Genomic DNA, 21,554 nt, shown 5'->3' on the forward strand with positions numbered 1-21,554 from the left:
GGCTCGTGACTGAGATCAAAGTTGCCAGGAAGCAACGGTTGCATGAACGGTTGGGAAGTATGGGATAAGTCTGATACGGGTGTAAACAGCGGAGTGGCTGAGTCGGTCATGGGCGCGTCTGCCTGTGTAAGAGCGCAAACCCGGTCTTGGCGCCAGTCCCAACAGTGCTGACAGCGGGACCAACGCAATACTGGATTCTCCGCTTCTGGATTATGGTACCTCAGTTCGGACATCAGGACAACCGAAGACGCCAGATTTGAGGCTTAGCCACGTCAAGTCAAAATGGACAACGGCAAGGTTGCGGATTGGGAGCTTGCAACTCTCCGGCGTGTCAGTTCCAGTGGCCAGATTGACGGTTCTCGGTGAAACCACTTACACGGCTGGTGAAGTGTGGAAGCCTAGAAGGAATGCGCGTCTCTGCAGTTCTTGCGTGCAAAAACCGGCTATTCGAACCACGAAACCTGATAGGTGCTCATGATCTGATAGAGTAACGGCGATATGTACAGTGCTCGCTCAACCGACGATGCCGAGGTATCTCTCTATGCTATGACGCCCGAGTCTATCCGCCCCATTTAATAGCCACACACGCGCTTGACGCCGATCCACAGTTCGAACGCCTCCAGCTTCAGGTGCACCCTCACTAGCCCCAGCCATGCAGCAAACACGCGGAGCGCGTTCGGCGGCCAGAACAGCGACCCGCGCTGGCGGATCTCGTCGAGCTGCTCGTGGAACACAGTCCGCATGCAGTACCGCGCCAGGATGAGGAACTGTCGCACGGGCCCCTGCCGCGTCTGCAGGTTCTCGTCCAGACTCCGCGTCAGGTCGTTCGTCTTGAGGATCAGCAGGATGATGCGCGGCACCTGGCCCAGCATCTGCACCAGATCTACGAGCAGACCTTCCTGCAGCGCCCCGCTCATCGTCTTCTGCTCGCTCGGGTCCTTGGGCTTCATGATGGACGAGCTCACCACGCTGAAATCCCGGCCTGTGATGGCCGAGGCGAACAGCTGGAACTTATCCTCGCCAACGCCCGCAACTTCGCCCACGTACTTCTTCATCCGCTCCATGTCGCCGTCGATCACGGCAAGCCACATCTTTGCGTACGAGCGCCGTAACGACTGGGGAATGTCCCGGTACAAGCCGTGATCGTACAGAATGATGTCAAAGTTGGCTCCCCGCCGTGAGTCGTTCTTGCGGATTGCAATGTTGCCTCCGTGGGGATCACAATGTAGCGGCGCACCCTCTCCAAAGATCATCTCGTTGAATATCCGGGCCAGTGTGGCAGATACCTCGTCGCGGTCGATTCCGTTCGAATCGAGATACTCAAGGTCATCGAGGCGACGGCCCGTTTCGCAGGCCATGACCAGGATACGCTTCTTGGCCCAGATGACATCGGGAATGACCAGCGGTAGCTCGGGGATACGAGAAAAGTAGTCCTTGGTACGAACCGAATTCGCGGCCTCGCATTGGAAATTTAGCTCTTGCGGTAGCGAGACCTCAATCTCGGACGATAGCCACTCGAGGTCGTACTCGGGAAAAAAACGCTTGAGGGTTGAGAAGGTGAAGCTGGTGAGCGACATGTCCAGCCTTGCCCATTGTTTCAAGCCCGGATGCTGGACCTTGACGGCCACCTTTTGCCCTGTCTCCTTGATTGTAGCCAAGTGCACCTGTGCGAGAGAGGCGGCGCCGATGGGCTCGCGCGAGAACTCGGAGAAGTAATCCCATAACTCTTCTCCCGTGTCTGCCTTGAACATCTGTTCGATCGATTCAAATGAGGACACGGGGCACCTGTCTTGCAGGGGTATGAAGGTTGTCGTCCATTCCGCCGGAAGAAGGTAGTTCATTGCACTCTGCAAACATCCGGTTAGCGCTGAGCTCAATCTCTATCCTCCAAGAAAAGGACGCACTAGATGTTGTCCAAGCTTGATGAATATGCCGCCATTCTTTTCCAACACCCTTAGAGTCCTCACAGCGCATCGCTTGTGGCAAGCCTTGAGGACGAGTTCCTTCTCCTCTGCGTCTTCGATACTCTCACGCTGCTTGAGGATCGTCCTGTAGTCATTGATGCAAAGAACAAGCGCCGAGGCCACCCGCCCCGTCCTCTCGATCGCTTGATAGCCATTCTTGATGTCGTCCCCGGCTGATAGGAACAGAGCGGTCGCCGCTCCGCCGGTGGTCGCTAAGAACACTGCCGTCCGTCGCCGCGGCTTCGTTTTCGGGGCGGCGGATGACGGACCCGCTGCGCCGGCATACTGCCGTGAAATTGGTGGCCGGGAGAGGTTCGGTCTAGAAAGCTGGCTGCGACACCTGGCACATGTCCAACCCCGGTTGAGCGGCCTGGCGACGAGGGAAGTAAAAGTCGGTTTCAGCATCCTTCTCGGTCGAGGTAGCTCATTGGAGATCCTTGTTCGAACATTTCAGGAACGGTGTATAAATCTCGGCCTGTATGTTCGTTGAACGGCACCCGCAAAACCCCTGTCGAAATTGTAAACCGGCATCATCGTACACAAGTAATTTTTTTTTTTTTTTTTCTTAAGTGGTCCCGTCGCGCGTGGCGCGTCGGGAGACCCCGGGCCCCGATCGGCTCATTCAATTAGAGTTACCATTTCGTCCGGGTTAGGGTTATGCTCTTTGCGCCTTGACGGCCGTCGTGTGTCAAATTCATGAACATGAGTGCCTCTAATGTCGTCTGCACCATACACAAGGTTTACAGAGGATATCTTGCGATCTGTATACACTGAGTTCCGGCCATTGTGGATCACTTGCGTTGACTAGGCGTACTTTCAGATGAACGTCAGCTTCCGGCCAACTGGGCTAACACGACGAACTCACATGGGACCACTTCGACTAGATGAGACGGAATCCACAGTAGACCGCCACACCGCCACACATCTCACACCTAAATCGAGATCCCCTGAAGTTGCCGGGATGTGTCGTTCCTCCCGTTGCCGAGCCAATTTGCTCCAACCATCTTCTCTGCGCCCTCACACGTACGGAATTGCGGAATAGGCCCCGACGTTGACGAGGCATAGGATTCGCAGCTTACCAATCCAATGTAATGCATTGATTCATATTGGGCTTAGCATATCTGAGTAACCCCTTTCAACACCAACAAGTCTCTCAATAGTCCGGACCGAACCAATCATGTTCGAGGATTCCGGAAGTCGATTGGGGTCCATTAACCAGAACAGCAGTATCTTTGTGCTGATGATGACGCGGCGCTCGTTGTAGATGCAGCTCCATTAGTAACGCAACGAGTATAAGAGGTAGATGGGCTGCCGACCTGAGTATGGAACTTCAGTCATTCACTCAGCACCAGCAGCTTGGACTACCATCCATCATCAAGCACTACGATGTCTTTCTTCACGCCAGCACCTCAGCCGGCCACCGAGCTCGGCCGATACCGGGTTCTCTCTTCTACGGCAGCAGTGAGAGTTTCACCGCTCTGCCTCGGCGGCCTCTCTATCGGCCAGGCTCTCTCCGAGAGCATGGGGTCCATGACCAAAGAAGATTCGTTCAAATTGTTAGACGCCTTCGTCGATGCGGGTGGTAACTTCATCGATACCGCAAATTCATATCAGAATGAAGAGTCAGAAACCTGGATTGGTGAATGGATGGCATCCCGCGGCAATCGAGACCGCATTGTCCTTGCCACCAAGTTCACGGAAGACTTCCAAGTGTACAAGATTGGCGCGGGGAAGACTCCCAACTACTCGGGCAACCACAAAAAGAATCTTCACATTAGCGTTCGTGAGTCCTTCAAGAAGCTGCAAACCGACTACATCGACCTCCTGTACGTCCACTGGTGGGACTACACTTCGTCGATCAAAGAGCTCATGGACTCGCTGCACGCCCTGGTCGAGCAGGGGAAGGTTCTGTACCTCGGCGCCTCCGACTGCCCCGCCTGGGTGGTCAGCGCGGCCAACACGTACGCCGCCGAGGCGGGCAAGACGCCGTTCAGCATCTACCAAGGCCACTGGAACGTCCTGAGGCGCGATTTCGAGCGTGACATTCTTCCCATGGCCCGCACTTTCGGGATGGCCCTCGCGCCGTGGGGGGTTCTCGGCAGTGGAAAGCTGCAGAGCAAAAAGGCGCTCGAGGAACGCAAGGCAAGGGGCGAGAATCTCCGCACCTTTGCCCTCTCCAGTCCGAACCAGACCGAGGATGAAGTCAAGATGAGCGAGGCCTTGTACAAGGTTGCTCAAGAGCATGGCATCGAATCTATCACGGCAGTGGCGCTGGCGTATGTCATGGCCAAGTTTCCGAACGTGTTTCCCATCCTGGGCGGGCGCAAGGTCCAGGACATGCACGATAATATCTGCGGATTGAGTATCAAGTTGACGGACAAGCAGATCAAGCATCTGGAGAGCATCGTTCCGTTTGACATTGGGTTTCCTGGCAGTCTTATCGGGCAGGATCCGTATTTTGTTGGCAGCAGTATCGCCTTGAACCGATTCGCACATGTGGCATTTCCGACGATTCCAAAGTACGAGTAACACGCAGCACAGATAGCTCCCACTGAAAGTTTTTTTAGATCGTACTCTAATTAGCTTATACAGTTGGGCATGTTTGGGCTCACAGCGATCCATTTCCGCACTTTTTTTCCTGTGGCCATTCATCGTCGCCTTTGGCCTAGCTTGGAGAGGGTGGCTACGGTGTGTTCGTAGGACACGGATACCCGCTTTAAGTTTCCCTCAGGTACCTTAGTTTGAAAAGCCATCTCTCCATCCCGCAGCGATATAGACTACCTCATCTTGTTTTGATTCTCACGAGAACCAAACACGCATAGATTCACTCCAATACTTCTAATCTTGTGCGCAGACTTCTACCAAATTAAGAGGAGCGCCGGCTGGCAAGGGGATCCATATCGTACGTAGCCTTAGGCAACTTAGCCTTTGCCTGCCAACCACGTGCACGCTCAAGAAACGCTGAAGAAGCATGGGAGACTACCCGGGTTATGCCGTTGGCTGTAGGCACTAGGAAAGCTCAAACTCGAGTGTGATGATAGCAGTGCATTGACAAAGAGAGCATTTCATTACACGTAGTAGGTAATATCGAAGCTCTCTTTAGTTTTTGCTTGTTTCTTTTTCAATTTCCCGTCATAATATTCTCGAATAGAGGTCATATAAGCTCTATATTACCTACGGTAAATAGAAACCCTTCTTACAGTACGAAAAGGCGTTTTGTTGACGACTTCATGCACTGAGCCACTGCTTCCGGATGAGACTGCCCCTTCCTCTGCATCACCAAGGTTTTGCTGGCATCGAGGAATTACTAGTTAGAGTACTTGATTATTCTATGACCATATGAGACGTTGCCTTGACAATTGAATCGTCAACACATCGTTGTTGATCTCAGGCCCACAATCATGCGCCTATGCTTCATACATGTACCATTGGGGCGATCAATAGATGAAGCAGAGCTGTGAGCGGGCCAAGGTTTAATGAAATCTCGGGGCTGTTGGGGCTTGCAGGGGCAGATCGGACCCATCCTGCCAAGAGCGGGACAGTGGGGCTGAATGATATCACTGAATGACATCATCGTTTACACCCATCGACACCCACCTCCCAAGAGTGCTCAGAGATGGTTCTAGAGACGTATTTAACCCTCTAGTCAGTCAATTGAGAGCCTGAACCTTTCACTAATCCACCACCATTTTCCAAACCACAAGTCATCCAACAGAGCCGCGAGGAAAAGCGAACCAAACCTTTCTCGACCACCACCCACTTATTCACAACCGGTAAGTTTAACCAACCTGCCATCTTCAATGATAACAAAACAAAACCAACGAACCACCACTCCCCATTCAGAACAAACCAAAATGGCACCCACCGAGTCCAAAGCCGAGCAGATCGAGCGGGTCAAGGCGAACCTGCCCCTCCCCGAGCAGCCGCCGGCCGCGTCCGACATGAAATCCGCCGACCTCCGCACGACGGCCAGCACGGGCGAATCCGCATCGGCAGCCACAGGCAACGTCTCGACGGGCGACGGCGTCACCTCGGGGCTGCGCGAGCCTGCCACCAAGGCGTCGGGCGAGGTCGACATGAGCGGCATCGGCCGGCAGGGCAAAGACGGGCTGGAGGAGACGCCCAAGGATGCCCGGAGATAAATCTAACCAGCGTGAAGAATCTCCAGTTGAATGCTGGTATTGGCGGAGATGGTGATGATGATGGTGGTGATGATGGACATGTACGATGAGGACACGGAATGACACATTCTAAAACGGCGTTTTACGTGCGGGGATTTTACAACACAGCATCAATTGCATCTCCCAAATTGCTAGCTACCTGATTCTCGCGTGTGGTTAATGTGATGAATTAAAAGCCTCCAGCTCCAAAAAAGAATGATAAGAGGTCTGCATCTGAGATCCCCAGACATTGATGCTGATGAACTCGGTTGGGGAGGGCGTTTAAGATTATGTCTTTGTCCACGTTGCACAAATCATTACGAATTCCGTCCCCGTGGTCTTTTCTGATCTGGATGTCGCTTGCCGGTACAAACGAGCGACGGCGAGGTTGGAGATCCAGCAGATTTCGCGGATTGCCTCGCGCAAATTTATCTACTCTTGGTTAGAACAAAGATAGCTTTGAACCTTGAATCTGATGAGGCACAATTCTCCGTTGGGCTATTTTTTTTTTTTTTTTTTTTTTTTTTATTGGAACGAGCGAAACTTGAGGTAGATCGGCCATTACAGTCAAACCTGAAGCCGAAAACCAACCCATCACCACATCCCACCCGAGCGCCTCGCTCTACGAGCATACATGGTCTGATAAATGAGTGAATGGCAAGTTCCATCCCGCAAGGCCACACCACAGAACACCTATACTCAAACACGTCTATTATTACACTACATCTAACATCTCCCAACCTTGCGCAGGTTTGCGCAAGACCTCCGCCTTATTCACACCAAATCCGGGAGAATAGCTCCCGTCAAATATGGCCAGCAACCTGCTCCGAAGAGACCGGCCGTGATCCAGATGCTAAAGTCATAAACCGCGAACTGACCAAATCCCCAAACTCCGCGCTAAGCTACGATACCTATGCGGAAGCTCCTGATTCTTGACCACCGGCCGTGTAGAAATGACTTGCACCAAGCATGGTTACGTTTCATAGCCGGCCTCCCAAACGGGGTGGCCGGTGATCCAGACGTTTGGGCTTCTGATCCGCGATGCCGGCCCAACAAACGAGATAAATGAAGAAAAAACAACCGAACAAGAGCCTCGTCTCCCAAATACATGACTCGTAAAATCTCTAACAAGCTCCCTGTAGTGGCAATGCCCAATGAAATCGGAGCAAGAGGAAATGTTCCCAAAAGGAAAGTAGAAACAGGCAGATGCCCATTACTGGGGTAGGTGGAAGTTGAACCTCCCAGAGCTGGCGGGGCCAGGTCCAGCGCTATGTCGGGACGCGCCGAGTCCCCGCAGTCTCGGGGTCGGCTGCGGCTGTATCGAGCCCGTGATTGATGATCTTGCCGCCGTCTCAGACGCGGCCTGAACTAGACTCAGAGCCGATCGCTGGGGCGGGCGAGACCCCTGAGACGTGTCTGACCGGATTGACAGGCGAGACATTCTCATTCTCAAAGTCTCGATGTTATCAGCGGCCACAGCAGCGCCGTCAGGGGCGGCGGCATGAGAGTCCGCCTGGCCAATCCGATCTTCGTCGCGATTTGAATCCGGAAAGAAGTGGTTGATCACGACCTCAGCTCCGGAAGTTACCGTCACCTCAGGGTCCAGCTCCGCAAGGTCTTGCACGTGGTTCCTCGTGGCCCCCCGCCTCTCGTAAGCTGGGCCCGTGAACGAGTTCTCTTGTTTTACCTGTTCCCCCTCCGCGGCCCACCGAGAGGTCTTGAGCCCGGAATTCTGCGCGGGTTTGGCGCTCGCGGCAGCTGGGCTGCTCTGGCCGCTCTGGGTTCCTGGTACGGGCGACGCAGCGTGACCGAGAACCCAGTCCATCGCACCCGCAGACCTCTCGAGCTGAGGTTGTACATGGGACGCACGGAATCCGCCGCGCGGCACACCGGGCGTTCTCAGCGGCAGAAAGATGTTAGCCAACGATGCGGGAGGGTCCGCGGCCTCTTGCCGCAGAGACAGCAATTCCTCAATGGTGTATTGAATTCGAGGTTTGTTGCCACCTGTGCGGGAACTCTCCAACGATGGCGGACGCATCGAATCGAACACGTCGTTGATCATGTCTTGCATTTCATGCAGTTTCTGAGGGCTCATGCCCATATCTGTGGCGCGTTGGACCATGAATTCCATTATGCCTGATTTGATTCCATCCACCGTTTCAGCGAGCTCGTTTCTGGTATCTCCTCCCATGCTGTGGAGGAGGAAAACACCCAAGAGGCTGCGAGCAGTGGTAATGATTAGTTCGCGGGACAGCTGTGCTTCGGGCGCGCCACTGATAGAAACATTCTCGTACTCGTACGGGCCAAGCGTAGACAACAGTTCGGCGGCCTCGGACGGGGCCCGATCAGGGACAACAACGTCATCCTCGGCATCAAGATCGATGAGAGGATCCTCAGCAAGTCCGTCAACCTTAGTTGTCTGTGTACCCTCTTGGATAAGGCCGTCAACCATGTCGGAGTTGGTGCTTGGAGTGGCCGCGGTGGCATCCCAATCCGCGGCCAGGAGGGTAGCAGAGCTGGCCTCAGCGATGGGAGCTTTGGTTGAAGGAATAGAGGGTTTGACAGGACCTTCGCGAGGACCGTGAGATGGGCCAGAGCCGCCGCCGACGACGGGAGTCATGAGGTCAGCAGCAGTAGCCTGGGACTCAGCGGCCGGGACGGAAGCGGACGCAGGGGCGATATTTGGGTCCGCTGGCTTGACTGCCGAAGGAGAAACTGCGTTAACCCTTCCCATATATTCTCCTGCCTTCAGGGAGCGCATGGAAGTCATGAAGTTCATCAGCTCATCTTGGCTGTTGAAGGACAACTCGTAGCCCTGGGATGTGCCACCTTGGTCCATGAAGCGGACACCGAGCACAAGATCAGCTCCTGTGCTGTAGTCATTCCACGCCGAAATTGGCCACTCGCAGAATTTTCTGTTATACACGAGCACAATGAATGATCCCAACTTTGGCTCTGGCTCTGCGGACAGAAATACCACGGCAGGCAGCGCGGGGTTAATGTCTCTGCTCAAAAACTTGACAGAAGCCGTGAATACGACATTCTCAAGCCCAAGAGTCGATGGTTGGACATGCTCGGCGAGTTGCACGGACGGCACTGGCGCAGATACCGGGGAAGCCTGGACGGGGCTTGAAGCCAGCGCCGGTGACTGGCGTTTAACAGGTCGCCGGTGCGAGATAGCTAGCGGAGTTCGAGATTGAATATAGGAGGCCCAACTTCTACCCGGATTGGCTTGACGAGAGGCAAAGAAGGAAGGTGCGGGAGCAGGCGTAGCCGCGGGCACGTGTCTGGATCTGAACAGTCAGCATTGGTTCGTGGCGGTGAGACTTAGATAGTGAAACAAACCTCTTGCCTCCGTAACCCAGGATTGCCAAGGTCTGATTCATGGCGGTGGTTCTCCTCGTGGGTGCTCCCCGCTGAGGGTGAGTCGCGTCGTAGAGTCTGCCACCACCCAAATCACTCAGACCTCTCACTGCAGCGGCATCGTCGTCGTCGAAGGCGCCAGATGCAATGGCGTCTGGGATGTTTCAACCTCTGTCAGTAATACTGGGCACACAAGCAGTCAACAATCAACGTACTGTTCCACAAGTTACCGAGGCTTGCATCCACCGCAACGGATGTAGCACGGCCGCGGCGCTCACGCCCACGAAACTCGACACCGCCACCATGGTTGCGGCGGTGGCGGTCGCGATTGTTGTTGCGTTCATCCAGAGGAAGCTCGTCTAAGCGCGCAATGCCGAGATCATCCTGATGGGTATTAGCAGCCGAAATGTAGTCTGGCTTAATGCAGCACCTACCATCATGCCTTGCATGGCAGAGGATTCAACGTTGGTAGGACTGCCCATGGTGACGATTCTGGCACAGGCGGACAATCGATTTCTCAAGTTGGCTGAGTTCGAGCCGCTGGGTGAACTAGTTAGGATCTGGAGAGGCATTGACGAAGGAAGGTCTTCAATGGGGGATGGATGGACAGATGGAGGACGAAGGAACCCCAATGAAATGAAGCCTAAGGTGGACGGCGAGCTGCAGGTGAGAGTGAAGGACTTGTAGCAGGGGAAGCAGCAGCCACCTGCAGAATGAGGTGATGATGGAGGCTGCAAACCAGTCGCGACTGCCGTTTTCAGTAAGAAACTTACCAAGTAAAATGACGTCTCTAGGAAGCCTTCCGATAACGATTGGCGAAAGTAGAGATAGCTCTTTAGCTGGACTGCAGGTTAGATCGTGCTAGAACGTGGTTTGATGGGGGGTTGACTGCGGCTTACCTTGGGAGATGCTTCAGGTGCGATCGATGCGATCGACTGCTGCCACCGGCACTCGCTGTTGGCCAAGCTGAAAAGCAGTCTGGCCCTCAGCAAGCTGAGCTAGTGTCGAGTAGAGATAATACCTGGTGTTGAAAGCGGAAATCAAAGTGACGATGCGCTGGTCCTCTTGGTGACTCGAGAGGATCGACGCTGTTGTTGGATGTTGTGGTGAGAGGGGAAGTCCGTGGATGCAGAATTTCCTGTGCCTCTTTATACATTGCAGGCGGATCCGCAATGGCTCGGTGCACAAACCTTCTTTTCAAAAAGAGCGGAAATGCTCGTCGTCGTGAGCCGAGGAGTCGGGAGTCGGGGACCCGCGTTGACGAGAGGTTGGGACTCAGGGCGGCAAAGGCGGGTACACTTGGCGCTGCCGCGCAGAACGCTCCGGATTACAAAGTCAGCGGCATTGACAGCGACAACCAGATGTCTGTCTGCACTAGTTGCAGTGGCTTGAGTATATCAGATCTAAGTTGGAATAACAGACGTCTATTGAGCTATCACACCAAGGCCAAACTTCAGGTGCATGGCCGTGACGAAACAAAAGAACCATGGTCATGCTGTTTACGACGTAAATGGAAGCCCGGCATTACTTGCACTCATCATTTCTCAGATTCATTTACCCATGACAGGCAGGTTCTGGCAATGTTTTCCTTCACATGGCGGCTTGTGAATATGAGGGATGTGAGATCAACAACATAAGCAGCCCTTTGATATGGCCTGTGCTTCTGAGCAACAAGACGGGAGTAACTGTCGTCCCAATTCAAGGATTATGACTGACTGCTGAGTCCCTTCTGTCCTTATTGTCCTCAGGGGCACGGGATATGGACCGTGCACCGTTGTTTACTCCAAGCTTTCTCCTGTGCACGGTCCACACACGATTATTAGTTTGTGATCGGGAAGAGTTGAGGCTACACTAACTGGGCCTGTGAACGCACTCGTCGCGTTTATAATTTGCTCTCAATGCCGGAACATTCAGGTCTCATAATGCCATGTCAACGCATGTATTACGTTGGGAAAAAATTTTCCCCATATGCATTATTCAATCAACACACATGCTAAAATATCCAGAGCGTCTTCCCAAGAGCGCATAATACTAAAGCAATTATCTTAGCCAGTCCGAAACCTCTTATGATGTACCTCCCCCTATCGGGTGATATTTAGCTAGATACCTAACTTGAATCACTGGTGTCTCCGATCTTCTTCGTGTGCCTCGCTCTTCTCCTTTTTTCCTCGATCAAAGTTAGGACTAGGTCTATGGCAAAACAAGGGGACTTATATGGCGGCTGGCAGAGGTAATATAATCAACGGCGAACACGTAGAATAGTAGTAGACAAATGAATTCCTTTCAATCCAACCAGGAGTTGTCTTCCAAACTCTCAATGACCACATCCACATCGGGAATTCGAAGCCGGATAATTTCCTCGCCATTGGGGAGATCGTTTTCGACTGCGCGGCGGTCGGCTTCGGCGGGAGTGGAGGCTAACCCAGCTGCGAGATGCCGAGCTGCGAGACGGGTGCGGGCGGTTGATGGAGGGGTGCTGATGAAGATTTTTAGATGGAAGAGGGCGGCGGCGAGGAACCATGGTGCAGTGGAGAGTAAGGTGTCTGTCCTCGTTGTCAATTCTCTTCTAAAGATGGTGGGTGTCGTAGGGATTATACTCTGTGCTGCGCTGGAACAGGGGAGCTGGGAGTGATGATGATGTTGTTGTGGGGGGGGGGGGGGGGGGATTTGAGAGGGATAAGCAAGAAACGGGGAGGAAGGCGAAATATGGAAGATAATGTAAGAGGAAGGCGGTGATGCTTGTACCTATACAGGAATTTAATGTGGGAAAGGGATGTGTCTCTGCTAAGTAGGCTCAAGGAAAAGCAAGGATGAATAGAAATGTCAAGGCGGAATTAACAAAGAAAGGCAAACCCACAATTTCCCTCCAGCACTACGATCCGATGGGTCCTCTCCACAGGAATGTCGTTCTCCTTCGGATCTTTGATGGCGTGATCAAAAGATGGGGCAAAGATGGTTGTCGTCTCGTCAGTCAGCGGCTCCCGTAACTGTTGTACTAATCTCAAGAACCTTTCTCCGTCAAAGGTGAATGCAGCTCCCCGGCGGGCGTGGGAAGTGGCCGGGTCCGGCATGGCGTCGAGCTGGGCGCGAGTGTAATGATAGCCATCCATGGGGACAAAAGCGGCGATAGTGGGTCGATCTGGAAAGAGCGAGGCATGGCGGGCGTTAAGAGCCGCCGTGAGGCGCTTGGAGAGAGTAGTTTTTCCTAGCGAAAAGAGTGAGCAGGAGTTTGAGAGGGTTAGAAAGGGAGCGTACCTGAGCCGGGGATGCCGCCTATGGCGATTACTGGAGGAAGTTGGTTAGCCGTGCTCCAAAATGGCAGACATTGTAGCTGATAGAAGGCCTCCTTATCTCAGGTAAGAGAGCGTAGACGACGAACTCACAGAGGCGCTCGTTTTCAGGGGTCTCGAGAAATGTGTTCCAGGCCTTATCAACTAACCGATTCACTTGCTCGTCCATGGTGGAAGAGGGCTCAAGTTAAGGTCTTGAACAGCAGAAATGGAGACACCAGAAATTTAAGATCTAGACAGGAACCCCGCTCCAACAGTACTAGTTGCCGGAAGCTGGTTGCGCACTGTTATGTATGGCAGCTTGGTCAGCCCGGAGGCGGGGTCCCGCAACCCCTGAAACTGAGCCGGAGCGACCGACTGAGCAAGTTGTCAGATTCTGGATGATCGAATGCATATTGCAAAAAACTCACTCAGATGAGGCTGTCGATCTATACTAATTTCTCCTAGGAGCGCAGGGTCAGTAGACGATGGCAGATGGCAGATATGTTGGCTAGTGCGGAGATCGGGGTAATGCCGGAGCGGAGGTCGACCGGTACCGTCCGGGGCAAGCTTAGGCAGTCTCCGCAGTGGAACGCCGAAGTCATGTCACAACCCACGGCGCTTCACACTCGTCACTAGGTACCTTGTCTGAGATTGCGCAACTCCTTCTTCGGCATAATTCTTAGATTCAGAGAAGGCAATGCCCACACGCCCCGCAGAGTACCACGACCGACCAAAGGACTCTGCTTGTGAAAATCTCATTCCCATCATTGTTCCCTACGCCCGATCAAAACTTTGGAAACTCACTAAACCAAGCCGGCATACTATCTCTTTCTAAAAGCCAGTCAAAGCCGTTCCAGAAGGACGCGAATCGAATCATGGACCCCAGCGAGGCAACCGATCCCCTTCTCCTCTTCTGCCTCGACCTTTCCGACTCGGAGCCTGAAGAAGCGGCCGATCCCACGACGGCCTCTAACGGCACGCCTCCTCAGGCCGAACCCAGCCGCGCGGAGCGCACCGCCCTCTCAGAAGAAGCCTTCCAAACCCTCAAACAAACCTACCGGCCCAAACTCGAAAACGGCGACGTAAATCACCCCTTGCCCGGCTTCCTTAAACCATCAACACCCTCCCCCCATATTTAGCTACCCCGCGTACTGACTAACATCACAAACCCTCGGCTCCAAACTCTAGATCCACAAAACAATCCCTCTCCCCCTCTTACCGTCCCCTGAACCCTTGCCTAAACCGTCAGCACAAGAGATCTTGCACGCGGCAGAAGAGTTGTACTTTTTCCGCCGCTACCGCGAGGCAGTGACGTTTATAGATGGAGTGTTTGACGACAGCGGGACGGGCGAGGCGCGGCTGGACGGTGAGACGAAGAGCTCGTTGAGATATTACCGTAGGAGGTGTTTAGAGAGACTTGAGTCGTCGTCTACATCTTAATACTCATTGGAGGTTTTGGTGGTTTTGGGGGGAAGAAGGGGGGGGGGGGGGAATGTGCTTTTCCGGTTATTGTACTTGGTTGGCGGATAGACTACTCGAGACCGGAACTATTGAAAAGGTTAGATCCGGCATGGACGGGTGGAAGGTGTTTGTACAGGACCATATTCACGGGCACAATGGGATGATGGTTGCGTTTTGTGTGCACTGGAGAGTAGAGTGTATTCTTGCTCTTCGTGATTACCCAAATTTCCAAGCCTCTTTATGCTCTAATCATCCATTGTTCTTGGCTGGAATCCCACCGAAACAGCGTCTACTTCTTTCCGGTATGTAAAGCCCCAAACAAATCTATCGCTTCCTGCCTCTAATAGACGCGAGGAGCGAGGGGCAGAGTCGAAGAGACACGACTGGGCTCCCCCCACAACTGCACAACAAAGGGGGTATTTATCCCAAGACTCCGTGTTGAAAACCAAATCCTCAGCAGCTGAGGCAAGCCATGCTGTTTGTACAGGAGAAAATATAGTAGAAAAAAACTAAAACAACCATGACGCCTTTAGCTCCACCCCGCTGTCGTCAAAAGACCGCCGCCTCTATGCTGTTTTGATGAACCGTTTTTCCGTATCCGGCCAAATGCAAGGTGGGGCCCCTGCCCGAAATGCTCCAAAAAAACTGGCCGCTTCTTTGATGTGTCCGCTTCGTGGTTGGTCGTGCTGCTACGCCCCCCTACTTTGTTGCCTCGGGTGCGCAAGCTGTTGTTGCTTTATTCGGAGCCTCCTCATTATTGGTATGGTGTCGTTGCTGTTCTGATGCACGCCCGTCGGGGTAACGGCGATGGTTTGCCATTATGCCGCCGCCATCCGGATGTTTCCGGCTGCCTGGATCAGCATCATGCGCTCGCGCTCGCGCTCTTCGGCAAAGGCTCTCCTGCTCATGGCCAGCACCGCCTCGAACCCTTCCTTGCCCTTGATGGCGTTCTCACGGAAACGCTTGACGAGGGTGTCCTCGATGCTGTTCTTGATGCGCTGCCAGCCGCCGCAGAGAGCCGTGATCTGGGCCGACTGCTCGAAGCGCGTCTGGTGATCGTTGACGGGGCGGTATACGACCGTCTCCTGCACGTTGATGAGGTTGCTCCACGTGAGGTTGGCCGACACCATCGTGACCGTCTTTTGGCGCGGGTCGACGTACGATGTCTCCAGCACCTGCGACTCATCCATGCTACCGCCCATCAGACTCTTCAGCCAGTCTGGAGCGCTTTGCCGGCAGGTGATAAGCCGCTCTGTCCGCAAGATACCCGTGTCGGGGTCGACCGTCCGGCTGAGCGTGTCGACGGCGACCACGTGCGTCGATTTCTGATTCCATGGGCAGTATTTCCGCCAGTTGGCGGTCGATACCTCCTCCCAAGAGTAGTTGAATGTCTCGCTGTTCGAGAAGACCTTCATTTTTGTTGGTTTTTTAGGCTTTTTTTGGGGGGGGGGGGGGGGGGGGGGGTGTTTATCGAGGTCTGGTGGTAAATTTGGCCGCTCGTCCGGGTCTCCGGTTAACGGCCGCGTACTTCGGCAGACGGGGTGGAGGAATTCGGCGACCAGATTTTTCTTTGGCGCAATTGAATGCGAAAGTGATAGAAGCAGCGCGAGATTCGACAATCGACCTTCGCGTTGTCGAGACTAGTCCAGGAAGCTGAGTGCTGTTCCTGGGCGATGGAAGTGAATGTGGATAGCGCTGCGGCACATGCGAAGCAGTTCCCAACACCCAGCAGACGGAGGCCGGCTTTTGCGTCTTTTTCAATGGAAAAGAATTAGGATTTCTAACGCGCGGAATCTTATCGGAACTTGAGTGGCGAACCCTTGTTCGTGACCAACTCGCTAATCTAGCCTAAAGCGGTAATCGGCGTGGGGCTATGATGAAAATTTTCGGATCGTCCAGGCGCGGCCTCGAACGCAATCGACCTTGTGGGGACATTCCGAACGCTGGAGAAACGCAGCGTACAATAATCCATGGATTTGCCATAGCCATTGGCTTCACTTACTCGTTACTGCTTGGGCCCGTGCATCACCGGAAGAGCAAATGACGATTAGTTCGGCAGTGGTGGTACTAAAAATGTCACAGATAACAGAACATTCCGGAAAGTTATCGTCATCGGGGGCGGACATAGCCCGGCGTGCTCGGAATTTATCACAGTCTGCCCGTTTGTAAGCTGGCCCGGGGGCACTGTGCTGGTCGGTCCGGGCCCGGCACACTTCGGCTCCATCGTGTCACTCATCAGTGCTCCGGATCGGCGTCCACAATTTGAATGCAATTGCTTGTTCCAACTTATTCCTCAGAACGAAGAACTACTGAAGACATGACATGCATGACAACTCTACACTGCCAGCAGTAACAGACTATTTAGTAGTCCTCCCCACGACTGATAACCTCCTTCACGGTAGGTCGGATCAGAATCGTCTATGGACTCGTCAGTCATCAGCTCATTTGGTTCGATGCCGGGATTACTCACGTGCTCAAACTGGGCCGTGTACGAGCCCTTCTTATCCACCAACGGCGGATAATCCTCGACGATGCCACTCGCGACGAGGTTGTTCAGCTACAGCATCATCAGCAAAAATGCCGGCCTCTACTCATATTACGCCGCAACTTACCCCGAGCAGGTACTTCTCCTGGCCCAGGCGGTCCAGGTATCGTCTACAAAACGGCAATGTGCCAAAGTTCTTGTTGATCACATTTAACAGCGACTTGGCCGAGGACAGACGCAGGTCGACCTTGGGCGCATCGCGGCGCTTGGCGTAGTGTGACACCTGGCCCTCCTCGTGCACGTAGCCGTTGCCGGTACTACCAAACGTCTCGATAGCAAAGACGTCGCCCTCCTCCATCTTGGTTTGGTCGTTGGTCTTGACAATCGGAACGCTCTTGGTTCCGTGGATGCTGTACGGCAGGATGGTGTGGCCGTTTAGGTTGCGGATGGGCTTGACTGGGAAGGTCGTGCCGTTGATCTCAACCTCGTAGCTCTCCATGACCTCCTGGATGGCCCCGCCAATCTCGCCCAGCCTAGCATCGATGCCCGCCTGCTTGACGCCCTCATTGGTGGCGGCCTTTACGGCCTCGAGGAGGGGATCGTAGCGGGGGTTGAAGGCCAGAGTGAAGGCGCTGTCGACAATCCTACCGTTCACGTGGACGCCAATGTCGACTTTCATGACGTCGTCCTGCTGTAGGACCATCTTGTCGCCTGCGTTGGGTGTGTAGTGGGCCGCGCAGTGGTTGATGCTCAGCCCCGTGGGGAAGCCCATGCCGGCAACCATGGCGTCGCCTTCCTCGAGGCCCTGGTGGCCGGTAAGCGCGCGAACAGAATCCTCAATGCCGTTGGCAATCTCGGTCAGCGTCTGGCCGGGCTTGATGTTCTTTTGCGCCCATTGGCGCGTCTGGCGATGGGCCTCGGCGGCATGGCGGTAGTCGGTCAGGAAATCACTGTTGAGGTTGTCGAGATGACGCTTCTCCTCGCTAGTAGTGCGGTAGCGGTTCTCGTTGACATACTCAACTTCCTCGCCTTTAGGGTACTGCTTGTTGGGGAACAGCTGCGAGATCAAGACACGGGGAGGATCCGACTGCTCCTTGGCGCTCTTCTTCTTCTTGGGCTTTCTCTTCTTCTTTTTCTTAGCAGCGCCCGTTCCAGCGGCAGGAGCCGTAGCTTCTTCGGCATCGTCCTCGGAATCGTCGCTATCGTGATTGAGATTACCGTTGGTCCCAGCCGATGACGTGGGCTTGGGCTTACTGCCGTCAGCGTCGGCCACTATCGGTGGTTAGCACTTTAATAGACATGGGTTGCTTGGTGCCGGGTCGATTTTGCCACCTTACCGCTCAAGTTGCTGAGCTCATCCGTGGGAGCTTTAGCCGCCATGCTTACTTCACTGAAAGCACTGGAAGATTGAGATGCAAAGGGAGCTGGAGGGTTGAACCGCCAAGTTGTCTCTTGTGTTTGGTTTATGCGGCCCCGCCTCAGCCTTTTTTTTATCGAGGGTGCATCAGGCACTCGCGGGGCAGCGTTGTGGCGTCCGCGGGGTAACGTGCCACAGCTGGGCATCCGCTGCAAGCAGTGGCTGTAAAAGCACGCGCCACATTCTTCCGACTTGAGAGCATTCTCGCTCATCGATTTCGTCACCGGCTCTGCTTCCGGTGGAGCCCATTCTCAACTTCCACCTCTGGCCACGGCCTCGAGACACCGACAAGTCTTTTGGCTTTTCCTTGTCAATGCTATCCCTATCAGCACCACTTCTCTAGGACATGTAGCCAGCTCTCGGGATGAGGCATGCCGCTCCGTTACACCCTTACCGGTGCGGCGCTGCTGTACTCTTCTCGCCTCTCCAAACCCGCTCTCTGCCAACGCCTCTTCCACACCTCCCCGCGCGCCTTCCGCGCCGACGACCCCTCATCTAACCACTATGAAACCCTAAACGTCAACCCAGACGCCTCCCCGGCGGAGATTAAAAAGTACGATTCCTTCTTCCCTCTCTCCAATCCCTCCTGGAGCTAATCCCTAACTAACCCCGTATTCAACCAACAACAAAAGATCCTTCTACCTCCTCTCCAAACGCCACCACCCAGACCACAACCCATCCGACCCCTCCTCCCCCTCCCGCTTCATGCGCATCTCGGAAGCCTACGCCGTCCTCGGCCACGCCGACAAGCGCGCCCGCTACGACCGCGACGTGATGCGCCGGCCGCTGCACGGCAACCCGCACTTCCACCACGGGCACGGGCACGTGCACAAGGGCCCGCGGGGGTCGTACCACAGCACGGGGCCGGCGGGGGGGCGGCCGGCGTCGGGGCTCTCGTCGCGCCGCCGCGGCACCTTCCAGGGCCCGCCGCCCAGCTTCTTCCGCAGCGGCGGGTGGGGCGCGCACGGCGCCAAGCGCCGCGCCGCCCACGAGGAGAGCACCGGCTACTACGGCGCCGCGGGCGCCGGGTACGGGACCGACAGCAGCCGCGGCGCCGGGCCGCACCCCAACAATCCCAATCCCAACCCCAACGCCGACCCTACCGGGGACCCTTATCCGGGGAGTTCGGCAGGGACGGGGGCTGGGGCTGGGGCTGGGGCGGGCGGCATGGGCCCGGGACAGGATCCGTACGGACACCGCGACGACGTGCCGCACTTTGACAGGGAGGCACATGAGCGCGCGCAGCGGAGGGGGGACGAGCGGCGGGCGGAACGGATGGCCGAGAGGAAAGGGGTGCGGCTCGAGCCGGAGCCCGGGGCGATGGCGGGGTTCTGGGCGGTCGCGGGCATACTCGCTGTTGTGGTGGCGGGGACCATCGTGGTGAACTCGGTCTCTGATCGGCTGCGTACGACGCCGGCACAGGAGAAGGGCAAGGAGAGGGAAAAGAAGGCGAAGTGACGAGATATACCCGATAATTAAGGATCGGAATTTGCTGGTTTATCTTTTATGGCATCGGTTTTCTTCTTGAGATTGATCAAGAGGTGTAGCGCAAGGTAGTGACAGAGAGCTCTGAAGAGAGTTCCTGTACAATGTAATTATTGTACGATAATCAGTCAAATCAAATCCCATGCTATATCACCCACGGTTCACAACCGAAAACGGCACATATTGCACGAATTAGCATAATGCAGGTGCTCGGGAGTCTAATGTACAGTGCAACATGTCCTGAACACAAACTCTCTGGACTGATACACCGACGCTGTGTCATGTCCACCTCAACGCGATCACTATCAAATCGCCGGTCTAGACATCAACGCAGAATCCAACGCCTCACCCCGGAATGCCACCATCTTACGACTCAAAGGTGAAGCTGGTGCCGACCTTGTGGGTGGCCTGGTCGAGCTTCTGGGTATCGAACGAGGCGCCAACGCCGAGGGTGACGCCCTCGCGGAGGAGGACGTTGTAGGCGACGGCAGCGACACCACGGTCGTTGATCTTGGCCTGTTTCCATGAATCAGCATTTAAATTCCCCTCCCCGCAGCTTTGCAAAGGTGCAGAAGAGCTCACCTTGACGAATGAGACGGGGTCCAGGCGGTACTTGGCAGCGACCTCAAGACCGACGGTGTTGCCGCTCTTGGAGTTCCAGGTGGCCTTGGAGCCGGCCTCGACCTGGCTGTTGACCTTGTGGTAGTAGCTGGCGGCGAAGACGCTCAGGTTGTCGGTAGCCGTGATGGCAGCGCTGTAGGTGGCGGCCTGGTAGCCGACGGCGGCGCTGTAGCCGGTGATCTTGGCCTTCTGGACGTCGTAGCCGGCGGAAGCACCAGCGAGGAAGCCCTCGTGGCCGACCAAGGCGTCGATGCTGGCGGTGGGGCCCTTGAGGAGGTCAAAGAACGCACGGCCGTGGAAGTTGGGCTGCTTGAAGTGCAGGTTGAACTTGGCGCCGCGGGCCTGGGTGGCGGGGAGGAAGCTGAAGATACCCTCGGCCTTGAGACCCTTGGCCAGGTTGTCCGACATCTCGACCTTGGTCTCGAGCGAGTTGGCGGTGTTCCAGGTCTGGGTGAGCGTCAAGCCTGCGCGCATCCAACACATTAGCACCTGTGCGGGTCGAGCGGGGCGCAACACTGCCGTCCACTAAACGGGAGCGCCGTAGAACTCCGGTCCCCGAACCGGGCCCAGGGCCTTTCGGCATTTGAGCTGCGGCATTGCTGCGATGCGCCGGGGGCCAATTTGCGCGTATTTTAACAGTGGAAAAGAGGGAGATTCACCATTGGGCTTGTCGGTGTATTTGCCCTCAATCTATGGTCGAAGCCGACAGTTAGCATTACCGTGCCAGACATCCTCGTGTGGATCTCGTTGAAACGTACCGCGCCGCTGGTGGCATTGTCGTGGCTGCTCTTGCCGGTCACCTTGAAGGCGACATTGTTGGGGGTGTTGCTCTTGACCTCGAGGGTGCCGGCGGAGAGGTGGTAGAAGTCCTTGTTGAGGAGCTGGAAGCGCAGAGTTAGCGATACGTGGCTGGCGATTCAGTCGCGGGCTCAGACAAATGCCGCTTCCGCGAAACCGAAGCCGGGCTCGAGCTCTGGATCGCACGTACATCGTTCGCCGCCTTGGCGATATCTGAGAAAGCCGGGACAGACATGTTGGCTGTTGGTGTGTAGAGATTTGAGTGTCGAGAGAAATGGGTGGAAAGGAGAATGTGGGTGCGAACGGAGAGATATGGGCTGTGGTGAAGCTACCCGACTCTTGGGGAATTGTTGAGAAGGAAACGGTCGGAATTGGCCAGCGATGTTACGAGAAATTTGCTAGGCAAAGCTGATTGGCGCTTCGGCAAGCTTGTCAATGCAGCAGCTCCCGAGCCATTCAACTGTCGGCCATTTCTGAAACCACGTGGGCCTGGGTGCTTTCGTGGCAGTTGCCGGCGGCCCGTACTTA

General features: G+C 55.1%; 10 protein-coding genes across 10 annotated transcripts; 4 read left to right on the forward strand and 6 right to left on the reverse strand.

Annotated features, from left to right (window-relative positions):
• Positions 1-572: 572 nt before the first annotated feature.
• On the reverse strand, positions 573-2,369 carry MFIFM68171_05326 (uncharacterized protein; the record flags this gene model as incomplete). Its single annotated transcript, XM_071060746.1, has 2 exons — positions 573-1,847; positions 1,905-2,369. 2 exons carry the CDS (start codon positions 2,367-2,369, stop codon positions 573-575), a joined length of 1,740 nt encoding a protein of 579 aa, XP_070916847.1.
• A 981-nt stretch (positions 2,370-3,350) lies between these two features.
• On the forward strand, positions 3,351-4,493 carry AAD14_2 (Putative aryl-alcohol dehydrogenase aad14; the record flags this gene model as incomplete). Its single annotated transcript, XM_071060747.1, has 1 exon — positions 3,351-4,493. The coding sequence occupies one exon, from the start codon at positions 3,351-3,353 to the stop codon at positions 4,491-4,493; it is 1,143 nt and encodes a 380-aa protein (XP_070916848.1).
• A 1,325-nt stretch (positions 4,494-5,818) lies between these two features.
• On the forward strand, positions 5,819-6,106 carry MFIFM68171_05328 (uncharacterized protein; the record flags this gene model as incomplete). The annotated part of the gene is made up of 1 exon (XM_071060748.1): positions 5,819-6,106. One exon carries the CDS (start codon positions 5,819-5,821, stop codon positions 6,104-6,106), a length of 288 nt encoding a protein of 95 aa, XP_070916849.1.
• A 1,231-nt stretch (positions 6,107-7,337) lies between these two features.
• MFIFM68171_05329 (uncharacterized protein) lies at positions 7,338-9,969 on the reverse strand (the record flags this gene model as incomplete). Its single annotated transcript, XM_071060749.1, has 4 exons — positions 7,338-9,417; positions 9,470-9,641; positions 9,703-9,871; positions 9,922-9,969. 4 exons carry the CDS (start codon positions 9,967-9,969, stop codon positions 7,338-7,340), a joined length of 2,469 nt encoding a protein of 822 aa, XP_070916850.1.
• Positions 9,970-11,770: 1,801 nt separating this feature from the next.
• MFIFM68171_05330 (uncharacterized protein) lies at positions 11,771-12,946 on the reverse strand (the record flags this gene model as incomplete). The annotated part of the gene is made up of 4 exons (XM_071060750.1): positions 11,771-12,030; positions 12,345-12,692; positions 12,743-12,772; positions 12,871-12,946. The coding sequence occupies 4 exons, from the start codon at positions 12,944-12,946 to the stop codon at positions 11,771-11,773; spliced, it is 714 nt and encodes a 237-aa protein (XP_070916851.1).
• A 688-nt stretch (positions 12,947-13,634) lies between these two features.
• On the forward strand, positions 13,635-14,199 carry MFIFM68171_05331 (uncharacterized protein; the record flags this gene model as incomplete). Its single annotated transcript, XM_071060751.1, has 2 exons — positions 13,635-13,841; positions 13,948-14,199. 2 exons carry the CDS (start codon positions 13,635-13,637, stop codon positions 14,197-14,199), a joined length of 459 nt encoding a protein of 152 aa, XP_070916852.1.
• Positions 14,200-15,038: 839 nt separating this feature from the next.
• On the reverse strand, positions 15,039-15,635 carry UPS2 (Phospholipid metabolism protein; the record flags this gene model as incomplete). The annotated part of the gene is made up of 1 exon (XM_071060752.1): positions 15,039-15,635. One exon carries the CDS (start codon positions 15,633-15,635, stop codon positions 15,039-15,041), a length of 597 nt encoding a protein of 198 aa, XP_070916853.1.
• Positions 15,636-16,581: 946 nt separating this feature from the next.
• Positions 16,582-18,085, reverse strand: MAP2 (Methionine aminopeptidase 2; the record flags this gene model as incomplete). Its single annotated transcript, XM_071060753.1, has 4 exons — positions 16,582-16,638; positions 16,691-16,777; positions 16,833-17,977; positions 18,043-18,085. 4 exons carry the CDS (start codon positions 18,083-18,085, stop codon positions 16,582-16,584), a joined length of 1,332 nt encoding a protein of 443 aa, XP_070916854.1.
• Positions 18,086-18,493: 408 nt separating this feature from the next.
• On the forward strand, positions 18,494-19,580 carry MFIFM68171_05334 (uncharacterized protein; the record flags this gene model as incomplete). Its single annotated transcript, XM_071060754.1, has 2 exons — positions 18,494-18,675; positions 18,755-19,580. The coding sequence occupies 2 exons, from the start codon at positions 18,494-18,496 to the stop codon at positions 19,578-19,580; spliced, it is 1,008 nt and encodes a 335-aa protein (XP_070916855.1).
• Positions 19,581-19,973: 393 nt separating this feature from the next.
• Positions 19,974-21,261, reverse strand: POR1 (Mitochondrial porin; the record flags this gene model as incomplete). Its single annotated transcript, XM_071060755.1, has 5 exons — positions 19,974-20,123; positions 20,190-20,692; positions 20,888-20,918; positions 20,987-21,109; positions 21,217-21,261. 5 exons carry the CDS (start codon positions 21,259-21,261, stop codon positions 19,974-19,976), a joined length of 852 nt encoding a protein of 283 aa, XP_070916856.1.
• Between the last annotated feature and the right edge of the window lie 293 nt (positions 21,262-21,554).

Source organism: Madurella fahalii, assembly GCF_045866475.1.
Source record: "Madurella fahalii IFM 68171 DNA, scaffold_2, whole genome shotgun sequence".
NCBI lineage: Eukaryota > Fungi > Ascomycota > Sordariomycetes > Sordariales > Madurella > Madurella fahalii.